Genomic DNA, 27,236 nt, shown 5'->3' with positions numbered 1-27,236 from the left:
ATACAAACCTGTATAAAACTGTAGTTAGAGGGTCAATGTCCATTTTGACTGTAAATTCATGGGCTTGTAGGATTCAGGAGTCATATTACATCATCACACCATATACTTTATTTATCCTCACAAAGACTTGCAAGCCTCAGGGGAGCCAATACTATGGGGCTATAAAATGGGATTATACTGCCACAAAGGTCCTTGTGATAACATAGATTTTTATTACAGACTAAAAAAGCCTGTGCCTTACTTTAGAATTCACATATAAGGGAATTAACTTTAAAGCGTTAATTGCTTTGACTGACTAGTATTCACTTTAGCATCATTATTGACTTCCCATTTGTTTCAGCATTTTAATTAATATTCATTATGAACTGTCTTGTTAAAACCACTGGTATTTGCATTAACATTAGAGCATTTGTTATGTTCTGATTAACTGAGAATCTCCTTGCAACCATATGACATTTAAGCTTTGACCTATTTGGGGGCACATCCTATTGGACGGTATTCCATTTTGCTCTTTTGTAACTATAAATGTCCAGTAGTATAAATATTCATATTCTTTACTTGCATACAAAAGTTATTTGAACGATACATGTAGATCCACAGGCAGAAATGCCTTGGCTCAAGTTCCAGTTTCTAGGAGGAGTTGGTGGGACAGAAAATAAACCCAACACTACACTCTACCTGATGACAGGCTGTAGCAGCTGTTGAGAAGTGACTGCCCATTTAGCATTCAGTGTTTTTATCAGAACTGCTGTTCTGTGTATTTACGCACAGACGTGCATGTGTTCATGTCTTTCATAACTGGGCACTTTCACAAATTCTTCTTTGAAAAGTCTGTCTATTAGCACAGAGTGCAGTGCTGTCAAACAACTTCATTTTAGCCAGGAGATGCATCGTCTCAACACTTCTGCTAAATTACAATTAGTACCAAAATGCTTTATTCCTGTTACAATGTCTCAACTGTTTAAACCAAATTCATGAGCACAGATTCTGCCATCCTCAAACTGGCCATGCACTTCTGCCATGAGGAGTCTAACTGAAATAAGTATATGACCATTCCCAGAAAAAAAAAAAAAAAAAAAGATGGGGTGGCAGAATAGGGCCAATAAAATAACTTAAAATGTTGGTACTCATGTAATGGATTACACCATGAATTAATGTAAGATATATTACATTTTGTTACTCAAGCAACTTACCTTGTACTCAAGCAGGTCACTCAGTGCACAAATGTAATTGAAGGTAGAAATTTTTATCAGTGAATTGTTTAGGTAAATTTAGTTAGACAGAAGAAAAATGATTTGAAAACTGCCTTAGCTGGACTAAAATTTCCAATTTCTTCAAAATTGACTCTAAAAGAGGGGTTTTAAATCTATCAACAGTGGAAGCATAAAATACTTAAAAATAAATTAAGCTGTAAAGTACATTATAAAGTAAGTCACTAAAAAACAAAGTCTGTACATACCTAATACACATGCATCACAACAGATAAAAATGCACTGTTCTGCTTTATATCACAGTGAGAGCAATTGATGATATCACATCATTTCATGTCATTCTTATAAGCAGCTCTTTACTTATACCAAATTATGTCACCATTGCAACACAAAGCAAAACATGGCAATTTTGATAAACAGAAGAAATTAAAACACTGCAGACATGCAAATGATTGAGTTCAGCATCCCATGGAGAGCAACATGACATCCCTAGAATCTGGACTTTCAAGAGACCTGGGCATTTGTTTAATACTGGCATGTTTCTAAGATGACATAAATACTCTAAGATAGAAAGGCTGGCTTTTTGCCAGCAACACAGTACTTACAGCTGTAACATACTGGCTGTTGTGCTTTGATCTGGAATTCTTCTCAGGAAGAACAGGAGACATGCACTGTGAGGAATATTTGGAAACAGCACTTGAAATACCTTCATCCAAAAACGTCTCTGTACGAAGATGGGACTCAGAATGGGCAGAAGTACTAAAACCACTCAGACTTTCACCTGAGGTGCACTGAGATGATTCTGAACTCTCTGTGACTATGAACAGGAAAAAGTACAAAAAAGGAAATGCATTGTAAATTAGCACAAACTACATCAACAACACAGGAAAGTAAACTCCCAGTTTCCAAAACCTTAAGACCTTTATTGTCCCAAACTGAACATAAACCTCCAAAGATAATCTAACTGGAGGTTAGTAACATAAAAGACAATGTCTTTGGACTTACATTATTTACCCATTTAACACCACAGAACACTGATGAAACACTGTTATTACAATAGGTGTACTGCAAAAGCCAAATATGGAGGGATACTGATGGTTTTTGAAAGTAGCAGTGACATGCTGCTTCAGGAGTGACATGAGGATCATGTTACCAACTCTGCCCATGTCTGAGCAAGTGATGCCTCTGGAGTTCACCAAGACTCTCTTTGTTGCTGCTGCTACATAATACATAGTTAATTGAAGCAATGATAAAACTTAAAGTCAGAAATCATAGTTCGAACACATAGTTGTGCTACTCAGTGTCTACAAATGTGTCCCTTAACAGATATATGCAGCAATCTGAACAACTTATCATGTGAAAAATATCCTTCTCAGCAAAATGCTGAAATCTACTTACTCATTGAAGGCTGGCTTCCCGTTTCCTGCTCCAGTTCATCTTCCTCAATGCAGTTTCTAACATCATATGACCAGTGGTAGAAGGGTAGCCCAAGCAAGCCTGAATGAGATTGGCTGGAGCAGACATGCAGGTTCAGCGAACCTAGAATAGATGAGGATGACTGGCTGCCGGAAGATGATGTGCTGCTACTAGAGATAGTAGAATGTGGTCTCTTGAATGGTGTGGAATGGTCAAATGAGGATACTGCTATTGATGCTCGAGATCTTGATTCTGTAAAAACAGGACACTTCGGACATTATGGAAAAAGCGTAGGGAATGTTATCTTAAAAACAAGATCAGGAGCAACATTGAGAATTATGTTTGATCAAATATTATCTACTGCTCAAACCAATCTTAGTAAACTGAGACAAATTCTCTTCAGTTCCAGAACTATCTTGCTGCTTTTCCGACAAGGGAAGAAGAAATGCAGTGATACATCCTACTCCCAACTTTATTGGAAAAGAAAGGCAGACTATGAAGTAATTATTCAAAGTTGTCTTCTGACCAGACCCAGATGCAGAAAAACAAAGTGTCTGTATGTCATGGATAATATACATCATACCTGTTCCCTTCATGAGGTAGTCAATTGCTCGGTTGCTTATAGCTGCTTCGCTGGGTTTGATATCCATGAAAGGTTTATTGCCTATTCCCATGGATACCATCTCTTGTATTCGCAGTTCTAGAATGGAAGTTTTATACACATAGATATCAGGCAGCTCTTTGAAGATTTACTGAAGAAATAGAATATCTTCATCTAACAGGTTCTTCCTATAGGTACCAACCGAATGACTTCCAGACATTTATCTAGTACAAAATAGCAAGATCAAGTCTTCCTGAGCCTCTTTGCTTTTAACGCTATTTTCCTTAGGATTATGAAAGAGAATTCAGGGATGCTGCTCCCCTCTTCTTGTCCTCTCAGGCCCATATGGTTACCAATACAATTGAATCTTTCACAGTTACTTCAGTTGTAATACAACTTGCTTTGTCATCTCTTAACAAGCTAAGGATTTCTCTTAAAGGGAAACAATATAACGATTTTCCCATTATAGCTTAGTCAATATTCAAGACATTAAGTTTCACCAATCAGCTAATTCGAATTTCAAAGCAGAAATCACCACCTTTGAGAGATCGAAAGTAATACCTAAAAGTTAGGCTTGTGCTAAAATGACATATTTCAGTATTTGTGTTAGAACAACTACCAAGAGGTAGTGATATCTCTTGGGCACTACACAAGAGGTCCTCTACAGAAAAATGAGGGACATGCAGGCCAATAAGCCTCTCAACTAAACCATAGAAACATTTTGGTGCTGTCAAAAAGCGGGCAAGAGAGGATGGTGTTTATTTGCCCTGGATTCCTGCCTGGAGCAAGGTAAATGCAATCTTGTCTGAAATCTCTGCCAGAAATAAAGAACAAGGCACTTCCTTCTGAATGCACAGCCAAGGAAGAGATGGCACATYCAAACGCACAGGGTCAATGAAAAGCTGCAAGACCAGTGAGACAGTAGACAACTGCAGTTTCCACCTGAAAATGGTGGAAAAGTTGTCAAGCAGATCCATCCAGCATGTCTATACATTGTGAAGTGCAGGAGAGCTGGAGAAAAACAGTCACAAAAGTAGACTATTTGGAGTGGAGGGTAGGGGAACATGAGGGGCTCTAGACTCCCTCTGGAAATCACAGGGTGATCAGAGGTGAGATTTGTTTAGAGACTTGAGCTGTGCATCAGGAAAAGACAGACCTGACAACACTCATGGCAGAAGGTATTAAACTGGAAAGATTCTTCCACTGATGTATTTCTACTTTGGGAGTGAAGACGCTGCCAGGTTTTCTAGCCGCTATATTGCTATCGGGAATATAACAGCCCTAGTAACACACCAGCTACTACAGCTACTATATATATTTCAATGAGGTCTGGTTAAAAAGAAGAACTAATTTTTTTTTTTTTAAAAAGCTAATTTATCTTCAAAATAAATTAGAGGAATCTAAAATATACTTCCAAAATTAAATTTATAATCACCTCCACTGAACAAGGGTACTGTAACACAAGTCACCAGAAGGTATACAGTTACTGCTTTGGTTCCAATTAACATGCATAACAATTTCTTTGTGTCTATTTTATAGACAGATCAGAAAACAAGTTGCAAATTAACCTTTTAATCTTCACTAAACATACACATAGTTCAGATAAAACAGTGATGACCACCAGCAGTGAAAAGAGACCTGACAATTTTCAAGGTAAGGAATCAACATGACAATTTTTAAAGTGAGTGACTTTCAGTTAAACTACAGGACAGACACTAATAAAAACTGACCTTAGAAGATTTCTAAATGATCATAAAATGACACTTTTTTTTGAATGAATAGTTATTTTGAGGAAGACACAAACCAAAAACAGATCAAGCCGTGTCTCACAAGGATCATGAAAATCAGGTCTTGCTCTGTGTGCAATGTTTCTGAGGATATACTGTGCTGACAAGGCTAGATAACCCATACAAATTAAATATTGCCCTGGATTATTTTCACAGAAGCATTTGTCACACAGATGTCAGCTCCTTAAGAACATTCCTCAGCATTCTTTCCTGAGTGAAGTATTTAACTGCTGATAATCAGTTTCTTTCTGGAAAAGAATGAAATTTTTACTTTCTTAATGCTTATAAAGAAGGCCTAAAACTAAAGCATTTTTTCCCCATTTTCCTAACGAAAGCTTTTGTGTCTGAAGGGATGGAAGAGGAAGAAGTTCTGATTCTGCCTTTTTTTTCTCCTAAAAGACTGCAGAACAGCCAGGATTGAGAATGAATAAAGTAAGTTCTTATTTCTAAAATCATGGTGGCATTTCATGACACGTGTAAGATAACAGAAAACTAATCTATCAGTCAAGGAACTGGTTGTATACTGTGGGGTCAGATAAGCACCAACACTGAAGCAAGGAAAGTGGCAGGAGAGTAAAGAGGAAGATATGGGGCCAGGAGGCTCCCTTTTCCCTTCCAGAGAATGGAGTATTAAACCAACACGATTATCTTGCCTAACCTCAGTTTCAAATACGATACAGATTTAAAAACTCTGCCCTCTAGTTGACAGGAGGGAGCATCTACCTTCCATACATGAGACAGTCAATATCAGGAAAGAACAAGCCCTCATGTGGTATTTCTAAAGTTCAGGTGCTTTCCTAACTTTTGCCAGTCTAAACATCTCTTCAAAAGAAGTCTTGATCAGATTACACAGAATCAAATAAAAGGTAACAGCCCAATTTCTAGTCCTGCAGCTTATCTTTTACAAGCTGCACTACTGGCTATGGCAATACTAAAACTAATCCTCTACTTTACACAGGTATCTGAAAGTGAACACCTTCACATATTTAAGCAAGGCATTTTAAAGTAAAATATCCCCCATACTTATGTAACACATTTAAGGGGTCCTACTAATATTTCTGAAACTTCATGAGAAAATGTATTGAGCCATAAATATTTTTGATTGCCATTTACTGTAGCTGTTTCCAGTGTGCCTTGTTTAACTTGAAGACTGCTGTTGGCTTAGGATATATAAGACCTATTTCACCCTGTGGGAGGTTAGTCTGCCTACTTAGAACAAGAAGTTACTTGCTGTAACACCTTTACAGATTTTGCATACCTCGATTCCTCATAGCCTGTCTCCAAAGAATCTTTCCTATGATATCAGTCCATGCAGTTTTAATTTCTGCTGAGTTTGCTTGAAGGATATATGTATCCTGGGATCTTCTTCTCCTTCGAAACCAAATTTCAAACCTCAGACCACTATCTCCAACATTTTCTGTCATTCCAATTTCAGCAGTCTGAAAGACAAAAACAATTCAATGTTTATGACAAACAGAGCAGACTAATTTCCTTATGTCATTCACTTTAATTGAAAAACGTGCTTATCTTGATTTCTTGGCAATGAAGCTGTGCTTCCAGCTGACTTGCTTTCGCAAGAGTCAGCAGTTTGTCCTACTTATGTATAATCTTGTYCTAAAGAGTGTGAAAACATAGAAATGTTGTTGCTAGAAGACAGCACACATCCTTTAATGATCAGAGAATTGCAGTCAGTTAGTTAAACTGAGCCTGTAACATAGGATGTAATAGCTGAGTCACAAATCTGCTTCTTCCAGTTGAAGATATATCAGCTGGCATCACACGTGCAAGATAAACTCCAGTTATGTCCTCAACTCACTACAGCAGTTTAAGCATGCACTTAGAGCTATGCGTATCTGGAAGAATGTTGGCAAACTAGGATCCACAAACAGTGGACATGCCTATATTCTTAATCCAGGTGATTACAAATTAGGACTTTATATACTCCCAAACACTTGCAAATGATAAGACACTCAAACATTTTGTGCATTTTACGCATTAATGACACATAATAGATCATATATATTTTGATTACTCAGAGTTTCTCCAGACTTTGAAAGAACAACTTATGTTTTTCTCTAGAACAATAATAACAAAAAAAATGACTTGCAATGCAATTTAAGTGGGATGCTAGTCCCTTCACTCAATACTGCTAAGGAGAACACAGACCTGTTCATGGCATGCTACTGAGAAAGCAGGATTGCACATTATACACATTTGCCTAACAAGAAAACAGATTTAATTTACCTTGAATGACTGTTTGTACATATAGATGTCATATCCCCCATCAATCTTTTTTGTCTTGCTAAATAAGATGAGATCTTCAAAGAGGAAGACATGCCTCAAATATTTCTTCCTTCCACAGCAAACAATAAACTCATCCTGACATCGCAGTTGCCCTTGCTCTTTCAAATTGACCTGTTGAGAGAAAAAGACAAAGTTTTGACAGAGAAGAGAAGGTGGTAGTATTTATTTCACCAAATGCAAGGAAGAAGGAGAGGATAATATGTCTCCCCCAGAGGTGAAAATAAGCTAAGCTATAGGTAAATGTGGTATAACACTCTGGGGACACATTGCTCCAGATATTAATCCAGCACAGTTGCATTTGAGCTGCTGATTAAAACAGAGTAACGTGAATATGCTAGAAACACTTTCAGATCTGATCAGATTACTGAAAAGTTCAGGTGTCCCTTCATCATGCTCACAAGCAATTCAAGAGCCGCGCAGCCTGTCTTGGGGCTCTGCTACATGTCCTGCAAGCAAAAGCATTTTAGGATAGGCATTGGCATCCTTGCCACCACTTTTTTTCTTAATTATGCTGTACAGCACTGAGCACTCTGGGCTTTCAGTCCATGATGGAGTCTTACAGGCCCCCAGAGCAGTACAAATCATAGGTAGTCCAACACTCTCGTTCTGTCTTGCCTAGTCATATGCTACCTTGGAGTAAAAAGTGCAGCAGGAAAGTCAAGCAAACAGCAAAGGAACAACTGAAGAATGCTTACATCACATCCTTGAATGGCATCCATAGCAAGCAGGTCATTTCCATGGCGCAGCTGGAATCTCACCATCTCCTCAGCAGCCCTCAGGTCACTGAGTTCCTGCTCCTGGGTCTTTGTACACTCCTTAATCATGTCCTTCAGTAGAAGTGCATACTTGCTCATTCTTTGAATGGGCTTCAGTAAATAGGAGGCCAAATCCATCTTATCACCCAGATTCCGTTGCTTGTTCTGCAGAAGTAACAGGAATGGGTAAGTACTCCTAAACTATATTTCCTAAACAGCTTTAAAATCAGTAAGTGATGATCATGCAATTTACATGAAGTGAGAAACTAAACAGTAATTACTTTAAAGAATGCATTTCCATGGCTGGTTAGCAAGGCATCCGACTGAGGTTTGTTCTTGCTATATAAAGCATACATGCCAAATTGTTCCTCCTAAAAAAAGTGGAGAAGATAGTTAGTTCCCTTCTATCATCAGATTTTTTTCCTGTTAAAAAACCAACCAAAGATTTAGGGAAGATGCAAAGCAGTTAGAGTTCGCCTCAGCTTTCAGAAGCCTCCTTGTCAAGAGCATCACCAAACTGATGCATACCCCACTAATTCCAGTCAGCAGAAACTTTCTCAGACATCGTGGGACAGTGTAGTACTCCAAAAGTGCTGGAGAAGGCAATGAAGTGAACATTCAAGATGAAAAATCTGAACAGGCCCAAAATTAAGCTGGAAGGACAATAACCACATCCAAAATAACTTGCACACTGTCAGCTGAAACGCTGACTTAAACTCAATGTTCACCAAAACTAGGTCACAGCCAAACCTCTGATAGAGGATTCTCTGCTTTGCTTATTATTATAAGGGGAAAACTTTGGGCTTATCAGAGGTCTTAAGCACCAATACTAGATGATTAGAGACATGTGGTGTGGAAGGGGCAAAAGATTGTGTTTTTTCCTTCTGATATAGTAACAAACATAGTGCAATGAGAGACTCCAATCAAACCAAACATGATGCTCAACAGGGAATGCAAACARTAACCACAACTCCATCTTCTTTGTCAGAGGGCGTTGTTCTTTCAGTTGCTTAAATCATAACACTCTAATCACTCCAGGCATTTTGGAAGGTGCTACAAATTGTATAATTGCCTTGTGGACACTAAGTAAATAGGAACTTGTGACTTCAGAAAAATAAACTTTTATGAAAGTTTATTGCTAATTTCTGCAGACTCAGCAATAATTAGTTTTGCTTTCATCCACTCCCACCCCCCCCCCAAAAAAAAGAAAAAAATAATTTGAGGAAGAGTTGTGAGAGCAGGAAGGTGTGTTCAACATTTTGAGGCAAGCCTTTCAGCAAGGCAGGAAGCACCCTGATATAAATCACTATACTCTTGGCCATATCACTTCTCTGTATAGCTGCCACTGGGCAGAGTGCTGGGAAGGACCAGCACTTCAGCTAATCCATGTTCCTTTGCATGCCTGGTTCTGATTCAAGTATGAATGCAACTGCTACTCACGTTTCTGTACCTGTTTAGAAGAAGGTTATAATTCTCATAATTCACATTTTGCTCCAGAGTAGGCCAAAATCAAGATTGTACATAAGAAAGAAGAGTGACATGATATTTTGAACAGCTAAATACTTAATACTTGATTTTATGTTCTTTGAATCACTCTTTTACTGAAAAATGTTTATGCCAGCAATTAAGCCAAAAAGAAGTTGGAGACAGAATCATTTACCAAATATCCAAAAACAATAGGCAAGCTATAAGGCCAACTTCGTACAAGCTCCATCTTAAAACTAAGTGTATAAAATCCACAGGTGTATCATACCTGCCACACACACACACACTAACTTTCCCTACTAAAAAATCTACTGCATTAAGCACACATCCAGAATAGATATATAAAAAGAAAATCCTCAACAATTTGATGCTTTGCCTATTAGAAACAAGTAAACATGGTCAGGAGTTGCACTTAGCTCTCTTTTGAAAGAAGGAATCTGCACTGTTACCCATGTAGTCCTCATTTCTCATGGTACAGCTTGAAAAACGTAATTCAGCCGATCCAATGGAGCTTGAAGTTTACTCAGAACGTCAGGCTTGAAGGACGTATCCTCCTTTGAGGACAATACTTACATGTTTGAGAAAGCAATGGCTGACACACAGTGGAAAATCTCGGCAGCGCTCCAGCTCTTTTAGGAAGTATTGGCAATGGAAATCATAGAGCTTTTCCAGGTTCCCAAAGATAGTGTTCCTCTTCCCGCGCAAATCCTGAGGTAAGTCAATTCTCTCCATTTCTGGAAAATAGTTGTTGATGATATATCCTAATGATCTAACATACTCCCTTTCTGTTGTGATCATCTCATCCATTATATGTTGTACTTTATTGCTGCAAGACAGAAATAACTACTTAAACACTGACAGGTTATTACAAGGTGTAATCCATTGATTACTGGTTTTGCTTGCAATTTTTACTCATCTCTACTAACATCTGAAGAAAAAAAGGACCCTTGGATTCGCTGCTCAGTCACTTAAGAGATTGCTTGTCTTGGATTCAACTACAACTTCACAGTCTTCCTAAATGCAGCTGTTTTTCAGGGACAAAACAGAGGACTGGAGCTGGTCCTATGAAAATCAATTATCAGAAAAAGAAAGCAAGCAAAAACATTTGAGCCATGCTGAAAGTATTTTGCCATGTCAAAGAACCCATTATTGTATTTGGAAAGGTTTATTTTTTTCATTCTTCCATTTAAAACTGGAAACAGTAAAATTTATGGGATGATAATCCTGCATTCGAATTCTCACGATTTTTTTTAAACATGTTCTTCTGATAGGCTGTGACTTCCCACTGAAAAAGCTGTTCTTAAAGTTAAAAGTTAAAGTATGTGACCTTTCTCAAGCAAAGGCATGGCTACCACTTTCAGCAAAACAACGCTTGGCTAAAGAGTGTGTAGGAGAAAGCGAAGCAAGGAAACAAGCAAAAGGAGAGGTGATAGTGGAAAAAAGGGTGTGATTTTTGGTGTATGAAGGTATTTTGACAAGACTGAAACAAACCACATTTCACGGAGATTACACATTTTCTTTGGAAAATGAGGTCAGGAAATAAAAATAAATAAAATTATACTTATGTCCAATAAAATTTCTTTAACATCATAGACATCATTTGCTGAAAACTGAAAGTATTCTAAGTCCCTAGTTACACAAATCAGAGAGAAAATATTTTGGTATTTTTGTAGTTTCTCATTTCCTCATAATAACAATTATTGAATGATTAAAATATACAGCAGTTTAAAATATTTCTGTATTCTTAACTATCCAAAAAGACTTTTTAAAGAGAATAATTTGTAAAATTATGTTAAATTATAAAAAAGATTAAAAAACTATATAGATATTCATTATAACAAGAATTGCTGCTGAATAAACCTCTATTTTTCCCAACTAGGGAATATTTACTGCAGTTTTAATACATGGTTGAGATAACTTGCAGGAAGCAAAGACAGAAATACTTATATTGTTAATGTATTTCATTCACGAATCTAAGTCTTAAAGAGATCAATTATCAACTTAATTGATATTTTTTGTTCAAAAGGGGAAATGTCTTTTTCAGTAGCTCTAGAGATCAGATTAATCTGAGACTTCACTCTCTGAACATTTCATTCTGAATCTGAATTTGAATCTTACTTTTGTGGTCACTGCTTCAGCAAAACACCAAAACCAAAATCCCACACCCAACAATCAGAACATTTCTGATGATAGGGATAAAACAGGAGTTCTAGATGAAAATGCTAGTTTATTGTACTGTCTTACTTTCAATTTCCATTACACTTTTTATCCATGGATGAAACTCTGCCTTATGGCCCTTAGTTCCTGCCTGTTTGAATGCTCCTGCATCTGAGCCAGCAAGTAGCTCATCATTTGAGTGAAAACAGTATGAAAGCATGGAAAGCATGTTGTACAACATTGCTGAGCAGTAATGCGCTACTAATAGCTGAAAAATGGAGCAACACCAAAGTCTGTCTGTGGTGGGAAGGTTGAAGAGGCTTTTCCCTCCTTTGCTTTAGCATAAAAGTTTTCCTTATAATTTCAAGAAAGCTGTTTAAGCCAATTAAGCCAGAAATCATCATAAGAAATCACCCTTGGGACACAACATGCATACTCTGCACGTAATTCCCATGCAATGGTCACTGGACACCTCCCCAAATTGCTGGCCACCTCCTGTAAGAGAAGGATGCACAGCTGCACAGAAGCCCTATGCTCTCCCCGTTCACGAGAACCTAAGGATTTTGCAAAGGATTTTTCTAGACAAAAATTCTAGCTGGAATTGCAATCAATCCCAAAAGCTCAGGATACTGACAAAGGAGTTAAAAAAGTAAGAAAAACAAACATGAAACTATAACCTACGGGCTCAACTCCCTACTGACGCACAGCATGCACAGGTCGATACCTGAAGTCAACCCTGAAAGACACTGCTGTGCTTCCAATTCAGTTACAGCCATTTAAATAGGCTTTATCTTGCTACCCTCTCCCTTGATTCCCTGGCACAAAAGAGCATCTAAAGTAAAAGGAAATTAAGCTACACTTCAGAGAGAATCTTGTAATACAAGTTTTAAAAACTACAGAGGAAGTTACTGATTTTGATAGATCTAAGGCAATCTTCAATTTTGCTTCTACTGTATTACAAGGACAATGAAAACTACTGTAACTCATACTAGCCTAAGATGTAAAATCAATCTTTACATATAAACCACCACATTATAACTTCATGCTAAACCAACTATCTAAACCAACACCTACGCATACAACACAAAGGTCTTTTGCCACAGACAATTACGGGTTCCCTACATGTAGACTATTTCAATAGCAGGAAATGCTGAATACACTTATGCTTGAATTTGTATTCCACAACACAATTATCTTGTTCTGTTTTGTCCAAATATACATTTGAAAATGATAAAGACATGAGACTTTTATTGTGGAATTAAAGCATCAATTATGGAGGCATTTGGAAATGTATTTTACTTAAAAAGAAATAATTTTCACATGCACATACACCCTTACGTATGCAAGTAACTTTGTTAATCTGCTTCTTAAAGAGTTGTTATAGCAAGTAGCAGTTTCAGCTGCATATTTACAGGAAAAGGCGTATCTTTGTCAAATTGCCATAAAAAACTTCAAAAGCCTGTGGCTTTTGATGCTTAACCCTCTGATCCATCTGATGAGATTTTAAAATGGACAGCTACATTTGCAAAGAGCTAAACACAGTTCTTTATGTTTGCAGGAATGATAATTACACAGGACAAGTAATGCTACTGATCCGACAACAAGTCATAGATTTTGTAAAGTTTAACATGAAAACTAGACCCATCTTAAGATTTATTTTACAGGAGAATAAAGTAAAACAAATCTTTATGAAAAAATGATACAATCAAATTACAAAAAATGAATAGTCATGCATATTAGGTGAGGTTGCTATGTTTCACCATTATTAAAAGTAGCACGTACTGATTTATTAAAGGAAAGAAGACACACAAACTCCTCCTAAATCACTGACTCCCATATAAAAAATATCACATAAGACACTCACTTCTGCACAAACTAACAAATTGTGCTTTCCAGAAGCACAGAGGCCAGAATTTAAGAAAACACTAGAATATATGATTAAATGCATTCTGTCTAGCAAAACAAATAAGCTTGTGCTAAACTTTAAGATCATTAAAGTTACCTGAAGATTTGACTGAATTTAAAATAGGGCTGGTTTGCTGATAGTTTCCTGAACTGTGGTCCCAGAAAACTACAGCAGACAACCACCATAAATAAACTGTTGTTCAGATACTGTTACAAACTGCACGATATGTAGTTTTGCTCAGTAAGAACACTGAAATAATGACGAATTTTACTTCAGGGAGACTTCCCTTCAGCGTAGGTTTTATGAATCAAGAGACAGTTACTGAATTACTAATTCAGCAAGGATTAACAGAAATTTTCTGAAAAAGAAAGCAACTTATATTTTTAAGAGCTTTCGTTTTTGGTGCTAGATTATACAGATACATGCACACTTTTGTTTATTAATATTGATTTAATATTCCTTCTTCAGAGATGTCAGTGGTCAACTGGTCAGCCTGTCAAGTTACAGTATCTCATACAGGGGGAGATTTTCCCCAGAAAATAAAAAAAGCTATAATGTTTGTTAGCAGATAAAGAGAGAGGAAAGGAGATAGGAGAGAACTTCAGATTGAAATTGCCAATTGAATTCTACTCCCACTCCCACACACACATTACATCACTCAGATTTCCTAAATATTTTGGTTTAACCCAAGATACTTTAGTAAATGACATCAATAGACTGAACATTTCCTCACAGAACAGTAACAAAAAGAAAACAAAAATTAAGAGTCAATCTTTATTTTTGTTATTTCTAGCAAGATCAAATAAAAAGTTTTAAAAATAACTTCTATGTTCTAATTTTTTATAGACTTTTTCCTTACTTAACTTAGACTGGAAAATAAATCAAAGTTCAAAAAATTTCAACATCCAGCTTTTGTATACCAGGTCAAGAGTATTCTCCTGTTCGAGAGGAATACTAAACCCCACAAAAATTATATAGCAATACTGAAAAAAACAGGAACATCACCATTTATATTAAGCTATGATCACTAACCTTCAAAGAGTGGCATGAGTATGTATTTTTAGACATAAAGAATAGCTCAAATGAAATCATGAGACTGCTCCCAAGTAGTAAAAATTGAAGCATGTCTATAAAACTTGGGAAGGCTACAGTTTAAATCTTGAATTCCTCACTGTTTCTACTTGATTTCAGTGAGAATTGTCCCTTGTTTAAAAAACAAAACAAAGCAAAAACTTGTCATCTCTATTTTCCCCTCAACAAATCTGAGAGAACTAAAATGACACAAAAACATTCCTTTAAAACTAAGAGCACTTCCATTTCTGTCATCTCGTTTGACTTTTATTTTTCAAAAAGCATTTTCCTTTTTCTCCTCACTTAAGGGAGACTGTGATGTAATCATTTCTCACCTTCCACCTCTTTTCTTATCCTCTTCTTCCATATGATGGATCCTTGAGGGGGAGGATAAACTTCGGTTTCTACTTATTAAAGGACTTCTACTATTCAAACATTGCATGTATTTTTTTTCATTAGCATTATTACTGGCTACCTCAAGTCCTTTGATATGCACTCCTGGATACCCATGGTGGTGAAATTCACTGTTGTTGCCTTCATGCTGACTAAGTTCAAAGTTTTGTGTTTTCTTCATGATCTTTTTGTGTGGTTGTTTTCTGTGGTAGGTAGGTGGTGAGTGGATCGGCTCAGAACAGAACGAAGCAGAGCATGTACTGGAAATGCTCTCTATGTCCTCTGAATTCCAGTTTCTCTTTTCAAGTTCACCTGGAAATGGAGCAAGCCACTGTAGTGGAGATGCAGCAATTTCCATGGTTGCTTCCACGTTTTGGTTTACAGTCCCAAGGCCTAAAAAAGATGATGCTTCTAATGGCTGAGTCTTATGTACAGGCTTCATTTTGTCCACCCAAATATTGTCAACATTGTCAGAAGAGGAATAACTAGGGGACTGGCTTAATGGCTTCCTACCTCCAACATCAAACCCATCATTTATCTTCATAGCAGGTTCCTTGAGAACTTTGTGAAAATACTCCCTACTGGAATCTTTGAGGGCTTCAGACAGAACTTCTGCTAAATGATGCCTTGTTTGCTGACATTTTAGCCACAAAACATGCCATTGCTTTAGTTGTTGTTTGTTACCCAGAGCCAAAACCATCTCATTCATTTTTTTAAAGTTTTCTGCAGAAACTTTTGTACCTTCCAGATGATAGGTTTCCAGACACTGAATCGCAGAAGGAGAGTATCTGGCCTCCGCAGTTAAATGTGAAAGACACTCATTGCAATGTAACATCCACTCTTGTGCCTGGATTAGAAGCAAAAAACACAGTTTAAGCAGTAAAATTCTGCATATATACAATATTTCCTGTTTAAGGATTTCAAATCACTTAGGAAAAAACTCTGCACAGATTCTGGCACAACTTAAGTGCTGAGAGATTCCCTCCTATTACATGGGAATATTCCTACTCCTTAGATAAATCTAAACAAGAGAAAGAATAAAAATTTGTCAGGAACCCTAAATCATGTTAAGAAAGCATAGTAAAGAGTAAAACTGTTTTTCACTTAGAAAAGAACTGAACTGTGTTGCAACTTATCTCAGTAGCAGAAGTATGGAGAAAGAACAGAGAACCAGGAAGAGAATGACATAAAAGTCCACTTGGTCTTAGTCTGAGATCTACTGAGCTTATAAAACCCCCAACATGTGCACCATAACGCTATGTGTACATTTCTCTTCTGTATTACAGAAATTAGAAAAGAACGATCCATTTAAATAGAAAGATTATGATATGATTTTATCTCAGATTAAAGAGAGAATTATGGTCAAAAATTCTGCCTACGAAGGCATACATGCATTGAGATTATATATTCAGATAGAATATGACTAACAGCACACTCAAAAGATTTCTCAACAACCTGCTCATGTACTTGCAAAGGGAGAAGAGATCCCATGTGTAGCCCATCAAAGCTTGTCTAATCCAACACTTACTAGCTGAAAACCAGTTAAGCTGAAGATTTTGCATTATTCTTAGTTCCTCCTTATTCTACAATTCACTCTTTGGGATTCTACAAAAGAAACTCCAGATTATCTGATCTTTGCTGTTGCATGACAGCAGCTAAATGCCCTGTTTACTTGCCCAAATTCTTCCTCTAGTTTTAATCCTTCAGAAGACTGCATAGACTGTCAAATAACAGTGTGTCTGTTGCCATTGCCTGATTGCTCTTATAATCAGTAGGGTCTAGCTTAAAGCACAGATGCAAAAATATTTCTTTTACCATCTCATAAAACTCATACAAATTGACCAGCTTTGTCAGCTCAGTCTTCCTCTTCTCTGTCTGAATGAAAATATTACTCAGATATTTCTTGAAGATCTGAACTTTTTCTTCCATGTTTAACGAATGATTTTCTTGCACCAGCTGCAGTCCTTTCTGATAATATTGCTGTTGGGGGATGAAGAGAAAAATAGATATACTATATAATACACTACTTCCTTTACTATGCATAATCTTGTTTATCATTAACTGCATACCATGTTAACAAATCTTACTGTGTTAGTTTTAACACACATGAAAATGGAAAAATACAGCATCAGTCTTGTTGAACCTTCTGATTTTTCATTTATCTGTTTTTACACAGTGTTCTGCCTTTTTTCAATTTGGATTTAGAAGGGTGTAGAAAGAAAAGGAGTATCATAACGGAACAGAATAAAAATTACAGAAAAGTGAAATGAATGTTTACAAATAGCAGACAAAACTGCAATAGTAATTAATATTTAAAATAATATCCAGTGCAATTCATTTTTTGGTTAACACAACTGTTCTCCTGGAAGTATCTTTACCTGAAGTAAGAATTTCAAACAGTGAACTCCTCTACCTACCAAAAGTAAGTGAGCAACCAAGTCTTCCTTTGTAAATTTGCTTTGCTTCCTAATAACAACTAGTTGCGTGTCATACAGCTTTTGCTGAATGTGACCTAGCGCATGGCACAATAGTGAGTCTCCCCCATATGCTGACCCATATTACTATAGTAAATGGCAAGAGTTCTTTAGTCCCAGGGGAAGGTGTCTATAGTCTAATGAGGCTGGAAGGGTTTTCTCCCCCAGCAACTCCACTGGGTCAGTCCCACTATCCTATAACAAACCTGAATGACCTATTCCAAGTTTAGCTTAAACTGCTTACTATGCTTTGCAAATCAGAGAATCTACATGACAGTTCAGATATGTGCACAGCCTTCCCTCTRTCTTACTTTCCTTTAAGTAGACAAGGTTCTTTGCTGTTGTTGTTGTTTTTTTTTTTTTCTGGTTTTGTTTTGTTTTTGCAAACGTATAAAGACAGTGGCCTTCCCAGAGCTCTGGAGCAAGTTGCATCATGCAAAGGACTTCAGTGGGCAATCTCTGAGCTAGCCCTTGAACTGCAGCAGTAGAGCATCAACTAAGTGTGACAGAAATGAGAGTTTCTCAGATCAGGTGCAATGCATGTTTCACAAATGACTGCAGAAATGTGTTGCTAAATGAGCTTCATCAGGATGTCTGAAACGAGGTACACCTTGACTGAAAAATCTTGGACAGGTCAACAAGTCACTGTCACAGAGAGGCTGACAGCATTTCCTTCTGTAAACCTCACAGAGCTGTCCTCAGTTGAGTCACCTGTGCTGGCAACTTTTACTGAAGATACTTTGTTTTCGATATATTCCCTTGTTGTAAATTCCCCTTTTGACACATTTCCTTGCCTCTTGTCTTCCTTCTTCTAAGCTACATAATTGGTTAAATGCAACAACATACAAACTAGAATCTTCTTCCCCGAAAAAAGGTATAAGTTTATATAGATTAAATTTATAAGGTTATATATCACTTAATAAAATTATACAAGATTATACAGATACCTGCAGCATTTGTGCTACATGCTACACTGATACAATAGAAATACTACTTTTGGGGCAGGAATCTGTATCTCTTCTTGCTGCTGCAACTAAGCTATGTGGTTGTACCAGTTCAGTCTGAACATTATAGAGGCACTTTGACCAATCTCCATTGCCCAGTACAGACCAGGAAATAAGACTGGCATGCTGCCAGTAAAAACTAGTATTTTTCTGCCTATTAGGCAACTAAACACATTTCCTTCTTTGCTTCAAGGTTAGATATTTCAATAATTTCTTTATATATCTGTGAAAATGCAAAGGAAATGTTCTGTATTAGCATGTTACCTACCTTCATCTTATCAATAAAACCTTGGAAATCTTCTTGCAGCTTCCTCACCTTTTCCAGTGAAAGTCCCTCTTGATCTAAACAGCCAAGATATTTCTCTCGCTCATTTTCAAACCACTGTTTTATCTGCATTAAAATACCAAACAAACCTGGTTCTCCTAATCAGTCAATCATACATTCCCTATACATAGTGTGTAGAAATTACTCTGTTCATTATAACAAGTTCAAATACTTCATATGCATCTCCTTTAAAAATTATACTGTCTTATAATATGGTTCATTTTGGTCTGCTTGAAATACTGATGACTAAAATTTGTTTTGCACACTCATAAACTGCTAATGTTAATAGCACGACTCACCATTGCCCATACATGCTCTGAACAACACCAACATGCAAACAATGATATATGTCATATTAAATAAATCCAGCTAATCCAAGTAATCCTAAATCCAAGTAAAGAAATAGAAGCTAAAACGGTAAATTTTTAAACCTAATTCTCAAAAACTAGTACTGACCTGGTCACAGCCTTCTTCAAATTTTCTTGCTTCCCCAAGATTCTCCAGCTGCTGGAGGCATTTATTAGATAAGAGTACCAGCCTATGGACTTCCTCATCCACTTGATTATAAAGTCTTGTTACAATCTCCATAGCATCTCTATTAGATTGGGAGGAAAGATCAATAAAACGTTTATGACAAAGACAGTATCAGAAGAAATGCATTTTTCAGAAGACATCAATCCCCTATTTTGTTAAAGAATGCCACCACAAACAAGCCAGCAACTGGCTGTTATACAAAATGTTATTCAAAGGTTTTTATTCAGCTTGTCAAATGCAAGCTTGTCAAATGTATCTTACTCAAAACCACATAATGATGGTCACTTTTCAAAACTATCCAGAATATTAAGTGTCTCTCCATCTGGCTGACCATGGATGCACAGCTCAGAAGACTTTCTGAGCTGCTGCATACATAAAGTTGCCTCCACTTGAGAATGATTGCATTAGCCTAGCAGTCAATTCAAACTCTGCTCTGRTAAAACTTGATATTCATATACTTAAAAGGTACAGGATTCGCTGAATCAGAACTTTAATACTTCTTTATGTAAGGTATAAGCTACAGCTGGATTCTGGACCCTAGAGCTTCTTCAAAAATAAAGTTGCAGCAGCTACGCAGTAGAGGGACTGATCAAAAGACAATCTTACCTTACAAAAGAAGTAAACAACTGTTTTCATTTCTTCTATTACTATAATTCTCTGTTACTGTGAGGGTGGTTGAACACTGGAACAGGTTGCCCAGGAAAGTTGTGGAGACATTGAAAACTTGACTAGACTGGTCCTGGGCAACCTGTTCTTTCTGACTGTGCTTGAGAAGGGTGGGGGTTCAACCAGACAACCTCCAGAGGTCTTTTCCAAGCTCACCTATTCTGTGATTCTGTGATTCATGGTCAGCACCTTTTGCAAAGTCTATACTTACTGATAGTCTTCTGTGTGGTAGATCTCCTTCCTAAGTCTTGCAAGGACTGTTCCACCTTCTAGTCTTAGTGTTACTAACAAGGCATCTTCCAAAACAAGCTTCATCATTGTCTTGTGTTTACTGATTAAATCACACACGTCCTATGCAGAAGAAAAATACTATCAGTGTCATTTGAGAAACCCAGAGAGTGAACATTGTCTAGCTCATATGTATTCAAAAATAAAATCAAAATACCAGAATTTTGCTAGTGCTTATTCCACACTTGCAATTTTTGCCTAAGCATTTATCTGTAATTTTTTATCAAACATATCTAAAACATATTAATTTAGGAAGAGCTGTGCTTACACACAGTTCTGGCCAAAGTTCTGGCCACAGTTTCTGACCATATATATTCAGCTGGAATGGCCATATTAGAGATGTGGTCTGACATGACATATAGTTAGTGAGCTACCTCTGGTCCAGTGACTGCAGTGTAAAACATTCAGTAACACTGAAATTTGGGTAAGTATGATCATGTTTGATTATCCAATCTAAAACTGTAAAATTCCTCTTATAGCTATAAATTCAGTTTGCTGCATTGTAGTTTCAGTCAAAATAAAGCATTTAGTCTGCTACATTACAGAGTTTTGGGGTTTTTTTTAAGTAAGTTTCCTTTTTTGACAATGGAGAAATTTGCATTTGTCCTTTCCACCAAATCTTACTTGCACGGTGTTCAGAGTTCTGTTGGCTGTCAGTGAGCTGACTGCGTTTTGCAGAAAGACAATGGCCTCTTTGCAGTTTGCAATAAAGGGTTCCAGTTTCTGCATTGACAAAACAATACAACAGGCAGAACTTCAGAAACAGTCTAAATCATTGCTTTGGTGTTGTGAATTTAAAAACACAACGAACAGTCACAAAATTATTTGTGTGTTATTCACAGGAGGTGCTAATCTGCACAGTTTTGGTTCTTCTAATGGTTTGAAACTGGCATAATTAAATTGATATGACTCTTGTAGTGTTATACCAACAAAGCCGATGCCTGGGCAAGAAGACTACAGAAACAATTTCAACTTCAGGCACTTGTGTTTTGGTACAACTTCATATGCATTTATGGTGGGCTATGCTTTGGAAATCAGTTTTAACTAACAAGTTAGGACAGTTCCACCAACGTCTGCAGAAAAGAGCACTGCAAACCTAGACAGAACTGCAGGGTCAGACTCAAAGCTAGGATAAATTATGCTAGCTAAGAATCTCATACTAGTTATTCAGATTTGGGTTAGATAAATATCAAGCATATCTAGTTAAACAGATTCTCTTAAGATTAAAAAAGAAATGGTTTGGTGATAATACATTATGGATCTCTCTTCCAATATGGAAATCATTGCACAGAGCACACAACATAAAATTATTGCATCACACTTTAATATAGCCAGAGTTTTAAAGAGAGAAAACTATCAGTCTCATCAGAACTCAGTAACTACAGGTAGACTACTTCTGTTTTAAATGAGCAAAAACAGTTATCAAATTCAATGTAAAAAAAAATAAAAAGGAGAAAATACATAGCAAAAACTCCAAAGTATTTCCTACCCTTCGGAAACATATCCAGTCACTGTGGTTATAGTGAAATGTTCCATCAAATTCTGCAGTCAACTGCGTGTGGTCAATGAGCTTATTCAGAGTCTTCAGTGATGTAAGAATTTCATACTTCCCAAGAAAAAAAAAAAACTTTACAAAACTTAAATTCAACTGTTAGACAAAAACACTTAATTTCCCTCCCCCAGGATGTATAGTCTCTTGAGAGATCCAGATACTTAGCTAAAGTAAATTACTAAATATACGTGTGTGTGTGTGTGTTGGGGGTGTAGTTTCCCAAGGCTTCCTTTTCTCCTGCATGTGCAATATTCTATCATCAAGAAATGAAAGGCATTGAATACCACTAATTCAGGCAGGCTAAAAATCTGGTCCTAATAAATTCACCTCATCTGAAGAATAAGATTTTGCTTTTTGCAATATTTTGAATACATTTAGAAGCAGGAAAACATATATATCAAATGACTAATCTTGTCGAGCAGTCTGTACTACAGGACAGGGACATGGAAAGGATTTTTTTTATTTATTTAATAAAAACTTTTTCTTTGGTAAAACATCTGTCTCCTAAAAAATCAGATCTTTATGTTATGTTTTAATATAACATAAAAAAAATCCAGAAATACAAATTTCTTTTCAGATTGACACTAGCTTACATAAATGCATCCATGCTCTAAAATTCATCACTTCTGTTTCAAACTTCTATGCAAATTTGGCATTAAATTATTTACTGATAATTGTGGTACCACAAATACAGATACACAGATACTATGTTATTGAGAAGACTAAATCAGCAAAACTGTTTCAATACTTCCACTACCTACTTTCAGGATATTGGTTTTATGCAGTCTAGTTACAAAAGACCATTTACATTTGGACAAACATTCGAAGTATGAGAATACCTAGGAAGCACCATAAGTAATATGACCCCCATATGTATCGAAGACTGAATTTATACTGGGAAACATCTTTAAAGCTAGAGTAGGCTTAAGTTACTCTGTAACTTCTGTAAGGGAAAACAACCCCCTCGATTGCCTCGCTGAGTGTTGTAGGACCAGTCCCTGACACTGCCTATAGTATTGCCATGCTCACCTCCTGGCTCTCTTTCCCGTTGAGAGCAGCCTGCCCTTGCTGCTCCCTGCCGTACACCTGGAACTAAGTAGTATGCACTGAGATCTAGAAAAAAAATCACCCTTAAAAATGAACCCAGAAGACTCATTTCTTCTAAACAACATGATCAAACAACCTTGCAATCACTTTTGATAGAAGAATTTTTCACATGGAATTTTGTATTTACAAATGCCTTTTGACAACCCTGAGTAATGTCTTAACTTACCTGAATTGTTATGTCCCGATCAGGTCTAAAAGAATACTCCTTATCAGTCAATACCAGGACGCTGTGAATTGAATGAGGAATTACATTCTGGAAAGGAAAACAAATGCAGTTAGAGAAAAATTGTTCCTACAAACTTCATAATCTTGTTCTTTTTCTAAGGTGCTACATAAAAAAGCTTCTCTGTTTAGTTGCTCCTCAGAATGCAGCCAAGAAGGCAACACGGTTCACTTGAAGCATCTTGGACTCTTCAGTCCACCACTCAGCCAGTACTAATGGTCTGGGTAAATTCAACAATGCTAGTAGAACGCCTCCTAAAATTACTGCTAATTTATAGAATATATAGAAATATATAGAAATGAAATTAAGTTTTACTACAGCTCCTTGTTCTATAAGAAAATACTATTTATTAGTCCAAATTACTTTAGAATCCCTTTCTTCTAAATCAAAGTTGCTAGCTGTGCTAAAGAAAGCCCTTCCATCAAGGGCAGAGAAAACATTGGCTTCAGTTCTCAGTACATTATATGTACACTTTACTTTGGTATGTGTTTCAATCCAAGCAGTAAGCTACAATTTAAAAAAGTATAAGATGAAACCAAGAGTAAGTCAATCTGCAGAACTATCTTCCCAGTATGCTGATCCATTTCTATGCACTGTTGGATAAACATAGACTTAAACATGATAGGCTGGTTTAAATTTCACTTAACAGAGAAAAATAAACCTCTCTCAAATAACTTTTTCTTTAAAGTTATTTTCAAAACTTTATCTGCTTTTTCACCTCATCCTTGTGAGTTCTCACTCTGTAGAACAGCAACCACTGTTAAGAAAGCTCCTATTCCCAACAGAATTGCAATACGTATCACAGAATGTTTTAAACATTCTAGAATTTCATTCTGCACTTAGATAGGATGCCTCACCCAAGCACTACTCACCTGCATTCCTGTTAATGCTTTGAAAAGAGAAGGATTAGGCTGACACTTCCTTGCATCCACTAGAATAACAACTCCCAAACCACGTACCTCCTTCCTAGCAACAGAAAGACAGTTGTGTTTTTATGACATCTTCTTTTAGTGCCATCTTCTAAAGGCCTAGGCTTCTAGGCCTTTACCAGAACAAATGGACTGAGGATGGGTTCATTTACAACACATGGCTTAATCTTAAGATATGTTTTAACTTTTGCTCGGAGTAGGAGAAACAACACTGTCCTGGAAAGCTGTTATGGGCATGACAGTCTTAGGAGAAGGACCACCGATTCTCCCAAAACCACACTGTTAGGAGACCAAGTATTTACAAAGAATTCCTAAAATACTGCTTCACGATTCTCTGATCCATGTCCAGGTGTCCATGGTCCCTGAAGCTTTACCTTTCATACCTCTTCTACAATCTTTGCCATTATCATTGTTGTTACAAGGTTGCAGGGATGGTAAGTGCTATTAAACACATTTTATAAATGAGGAACTGACTGCAGAGACTCTGAGGGTAGGACTTTGATCACCTAGCTATAGGCATCTAGAGATTAGGTGGCTAGTTCCAGCCATCATCTAGACTCTGTATATAACTGGGAGAGGAAGAGTAAGAGAGTGAGGGGAAGTAAGTCAGACACTGTAAGAAGCTTACAGTAAGTGTTTAAGAAAAAAGCACAATCACTCTTTAGATAGGCTCCTCCTATAGTCAGTGGGAACAGAGAAGCCCAAGTAGCTAGTTTTGCTGAAGTATTTGGAATTAGAGAAGATTAATCCTGTTTTAAGTGATCTGTCCCAGAGCTGTGTATGATGCTTGTTGTGGAGGTGTCTATCCATCCACTCTTTCTAGAACAGTGCCCTGCTGCTCATTTATTTTCATTATAATTCCTCAGCCATACCTGGATGTCCCTTCCGAGGGAAAGCCTTTGTTGACCTGGAAAGAGGGCTGATTTTAAGGGTGGCTTAGGTCTCTTCTGCTATTGAAAAAAAGTTCTACACACAGAGCTTTTTCCTATGTTCAAGTCATTCCAGACAGATAAGGAAAATGATCTAGATTTATGAATAAAGAGTAATTAGTTTGTGCTAACTGTCTGAAAGACTAAGAGCTTGTATTGTAGTCATCGACAGTTCAAGCAAGTTACTGAAATTTAAATACTCTCTTTAGTGGGAGTTTCATTACTTTTATTTTATACATTTATTTGATAAAGTTTTGCAAACAAAAATCTCTGAGATTCAAAGGAAACTACAGATCGGAATCTACAAATGTAAAATTTTACATGGGTAAAATCAGATACATAGTTACAGTTCTAAATATACCCATAGTGACTTTTCAAGTTTGTAAATCAAAATCCTAGTCACCACACTTGTGATTTTAAAAGGAATTAAAAATAGCACTTGGGAGTTTAAATCCTATTTGAAAACAAACAAACAGATTCTTAAATGCTAGATGTTATTCTGAAAACAAAACTGCAGTGATTGGGGCAGGGAGATGGCCCCAAGAGGCCCAAAATCTCTTCCTAGGCCTATTTGCATCCAGGATGCCTTAAGTGTCTTATACCAAGGCCTGGCACCATCAGAGGACAAAAGTAAATTGCAATTAGAAATATTCTCCCTTGATCTGTGTAAGGCAATTTACATGAATCAAGGTTTATGTTTTCATTGTGTTCTTTGAAGCCTGTGCCTTTTTTTTTTTTTTTTTTTTTTTTTTTATAAGGACTTTGGAAAACTCTTCACAAATCTTACTTGCTAAAATTCAGTAATTAAATATCAGTTTGTTCAAACGTCCAAGATTAGGATAATGTTTTCTCCTAAAAGCATTGCTAGTTTCTTTGTAAACTGCAGATTAACAAAGAGTTGCCACTTTTCCTGTATTCTGGATCTCACTCAACTCCCCTTAGGTTGTTTTGGATAGGCAAATGAAATTTCAAACCAAAAGTGCAAATGAATGAAGCTACAAAAGTAGATTTGCATTTACCTTCACAGAAGCAAATAAAAAAGGTTTATTAAAAGCAATCTTCACCCATATACCCATACTAAAAATGCTAAAAATGTGTATCACAGATTTCTTTATGAAGTCTGGTGTGGAGAAAGAACTCTTCAAACACAGAAGTTTTAATGAGAAATTTTTAAAATGCTTACCTGGCAGAACAGCACACTTGTTTTTGTACCTTTTTTTTTTTTTTTTTTTAAGATGTAATGATACATTTCTCATTTTTGAACAACTCTATAAAATACCAGATGAGAAAACATTCATTGAGATACTGCCATTTACTGAAACTCAGGTTTTGACAAGCAAGAATGTTGATGTCATTGTGATTATAGCATGAACAACAATTCTAAGTAAAAGATCAGAGAAGTGCAGTGGGRCAAGGGAAATGAAGAGTATGAAGGGTATGTTAACAAGCACAGTTTGTTTTTTATTTAAAACAATTACATCAATGCCAATAGGCTCAGAATCTCTACAAGTAACTATTTCAGCAGTTACTCTCTCTTCAGCGATTCAAAAGTGATGGAGTGAGATAAGTATATGTTTCTTCATGGGCGAATATGATGTGTGCCATGTTTTCCAAAAGTTGAAATATTCAAAGAGATACTGTAAATGTCTTTCTCATGTGATAATCACCTATTTTGTTTATTGATTGTACGTTCCACTTTCCTGTGTAAAGAGTTGCATTCTTGTTCTGGCTGTCAGTTCCCATCCTAGAGAGCCACAAGGCTGTTTACTTAAGGAGTTCAGGGTGGGGAGTGGAGGGATTAAGGGAGATGGAGGTAAATCATTAAATAAAATGACTGTCATTTACAGATGACCATAACAACCTCCCCCTACTCAATTCTTGAGAACTCTTACTTAAGCTTTAGTACGTCTTTGCTTAAAATTAAAGAGGACAAAACTAAACAGTAAGAAATCTCAATATAGAACACGTGAAGAGGTATTACCCTCTTTCTATCCTCTTACAGAGCTCTTGTGGTCCTCACCCTTTCTTATTTTTTCTAGGTAAAGTGACATTTATGTTGTTTTCCTGGTACTTGACATTTTTACCTTCCCACAATTCGTAACTTCTACTACAGCTGAGA

The 27,236-nt window shown here is 36.7% G+C and overlaps 1 protein-coding gene across 5 annotated transcripts in view; it reads right to left on the bottom strand.

Moving 5' to 3' along the window:
* Positions 1 to 27,236, bottom strand: part of PLEKHG4B (pleckstrin homology and RhoGEF domain containing G4B) — a 62,148-nt gene that overhangs the window by 3,173 nt on the left and 31,739 nt on the right. For 2 of the 5 annotated variants that reach the window (XM_085309741.1, XM_085309744.1), the window contains 17 exons: positions 24,132 to 24,225; positions 23,203 to 23,289; positions 21,867 to 21,983; positions 21,002 to 21,100; positions 20,301 to 20,440; positions 19,346 to 19,484; positions 18,833 to 18,955; positions 16,902 to 17,066; positions 15,029 to 15,933; positions 10,133 to 10,385; positions 8,356 to 8,445; positions 8,015 to 8,239; positions 7,260 to 7,430; positions 6,274 to 6,454; positions 3,211 to 3,327; positions 2,610 to 2,879; positions 1,817 to 2,028 (listed from right to left, as the gene is read on the bottom strand). In XM_085309741.1, the coding sequence (XP_085165867.1) occupies positions 1,817 to 2,028; positions 2,610 to 2,879; positions 3,211 to 3,327; positions 6,274 to 6,454; positions 7,260 to 7,430; positions 8,015 to 8,239; positions 8,356 to 8,445; positions 10,133 to 10,385; positions 15,029 to 15,933; positions 16,902 to 17,066; positions 18,833 to 18,955; positions 19,346 to 19,484; positions 20,301 to 20,440; positions 21,002 to 21,100; positions 21,867 to 21,983; positions 23,203 to 23,289; positions 24,132 to 24,225 (3,388 nt within the window). The remainder of the gene's footprint in view (positions 1 to 1,816; positions 2,029 to 2,609; positions 2,880 to 3,210; positions 3,328 to 6,273; positions 6,455 to 7,259; positions 7,431 to 8,014; positions 8,240 to 8,355; positions 8,446 to 10,132; positions 10,386 to 15,028; positions 15,934 to 16,901; positions 17,067 to 18,832; positions 18,956 to 19,345; positions 19,485 to 20,300; positions 20,441 to 21,001; positions 21,101 to 21,866; positions 21,984 to 23,202; positions 23,290 to 24,131; positions 24,226 to 27,236) is intronic. The other 3 variants (XM_085309743.1, XM_085309745.1, XM_085309742.1) reach the window with 3 other exon arrangements.

Source organism: Rhea americana, unplaced genomic scaffold (genome assembly GCF_003343005.1).
Source record: "Rhea americana isolate MKP2758 unplaced genomic scaffold, rheAme1 scaffold_302, whole genome shotgun sequence".
Taxonomy (NCBI): Eukaryota; Metazoa; Chordata; class Aves; order Rheiformes; family Rheidae; genus Rhea; species Rhea americana.
Note: the sequence above shows the minus strand (reverse complement) of the source record. Positions and strands in the feature narration are given on the sequence as shown.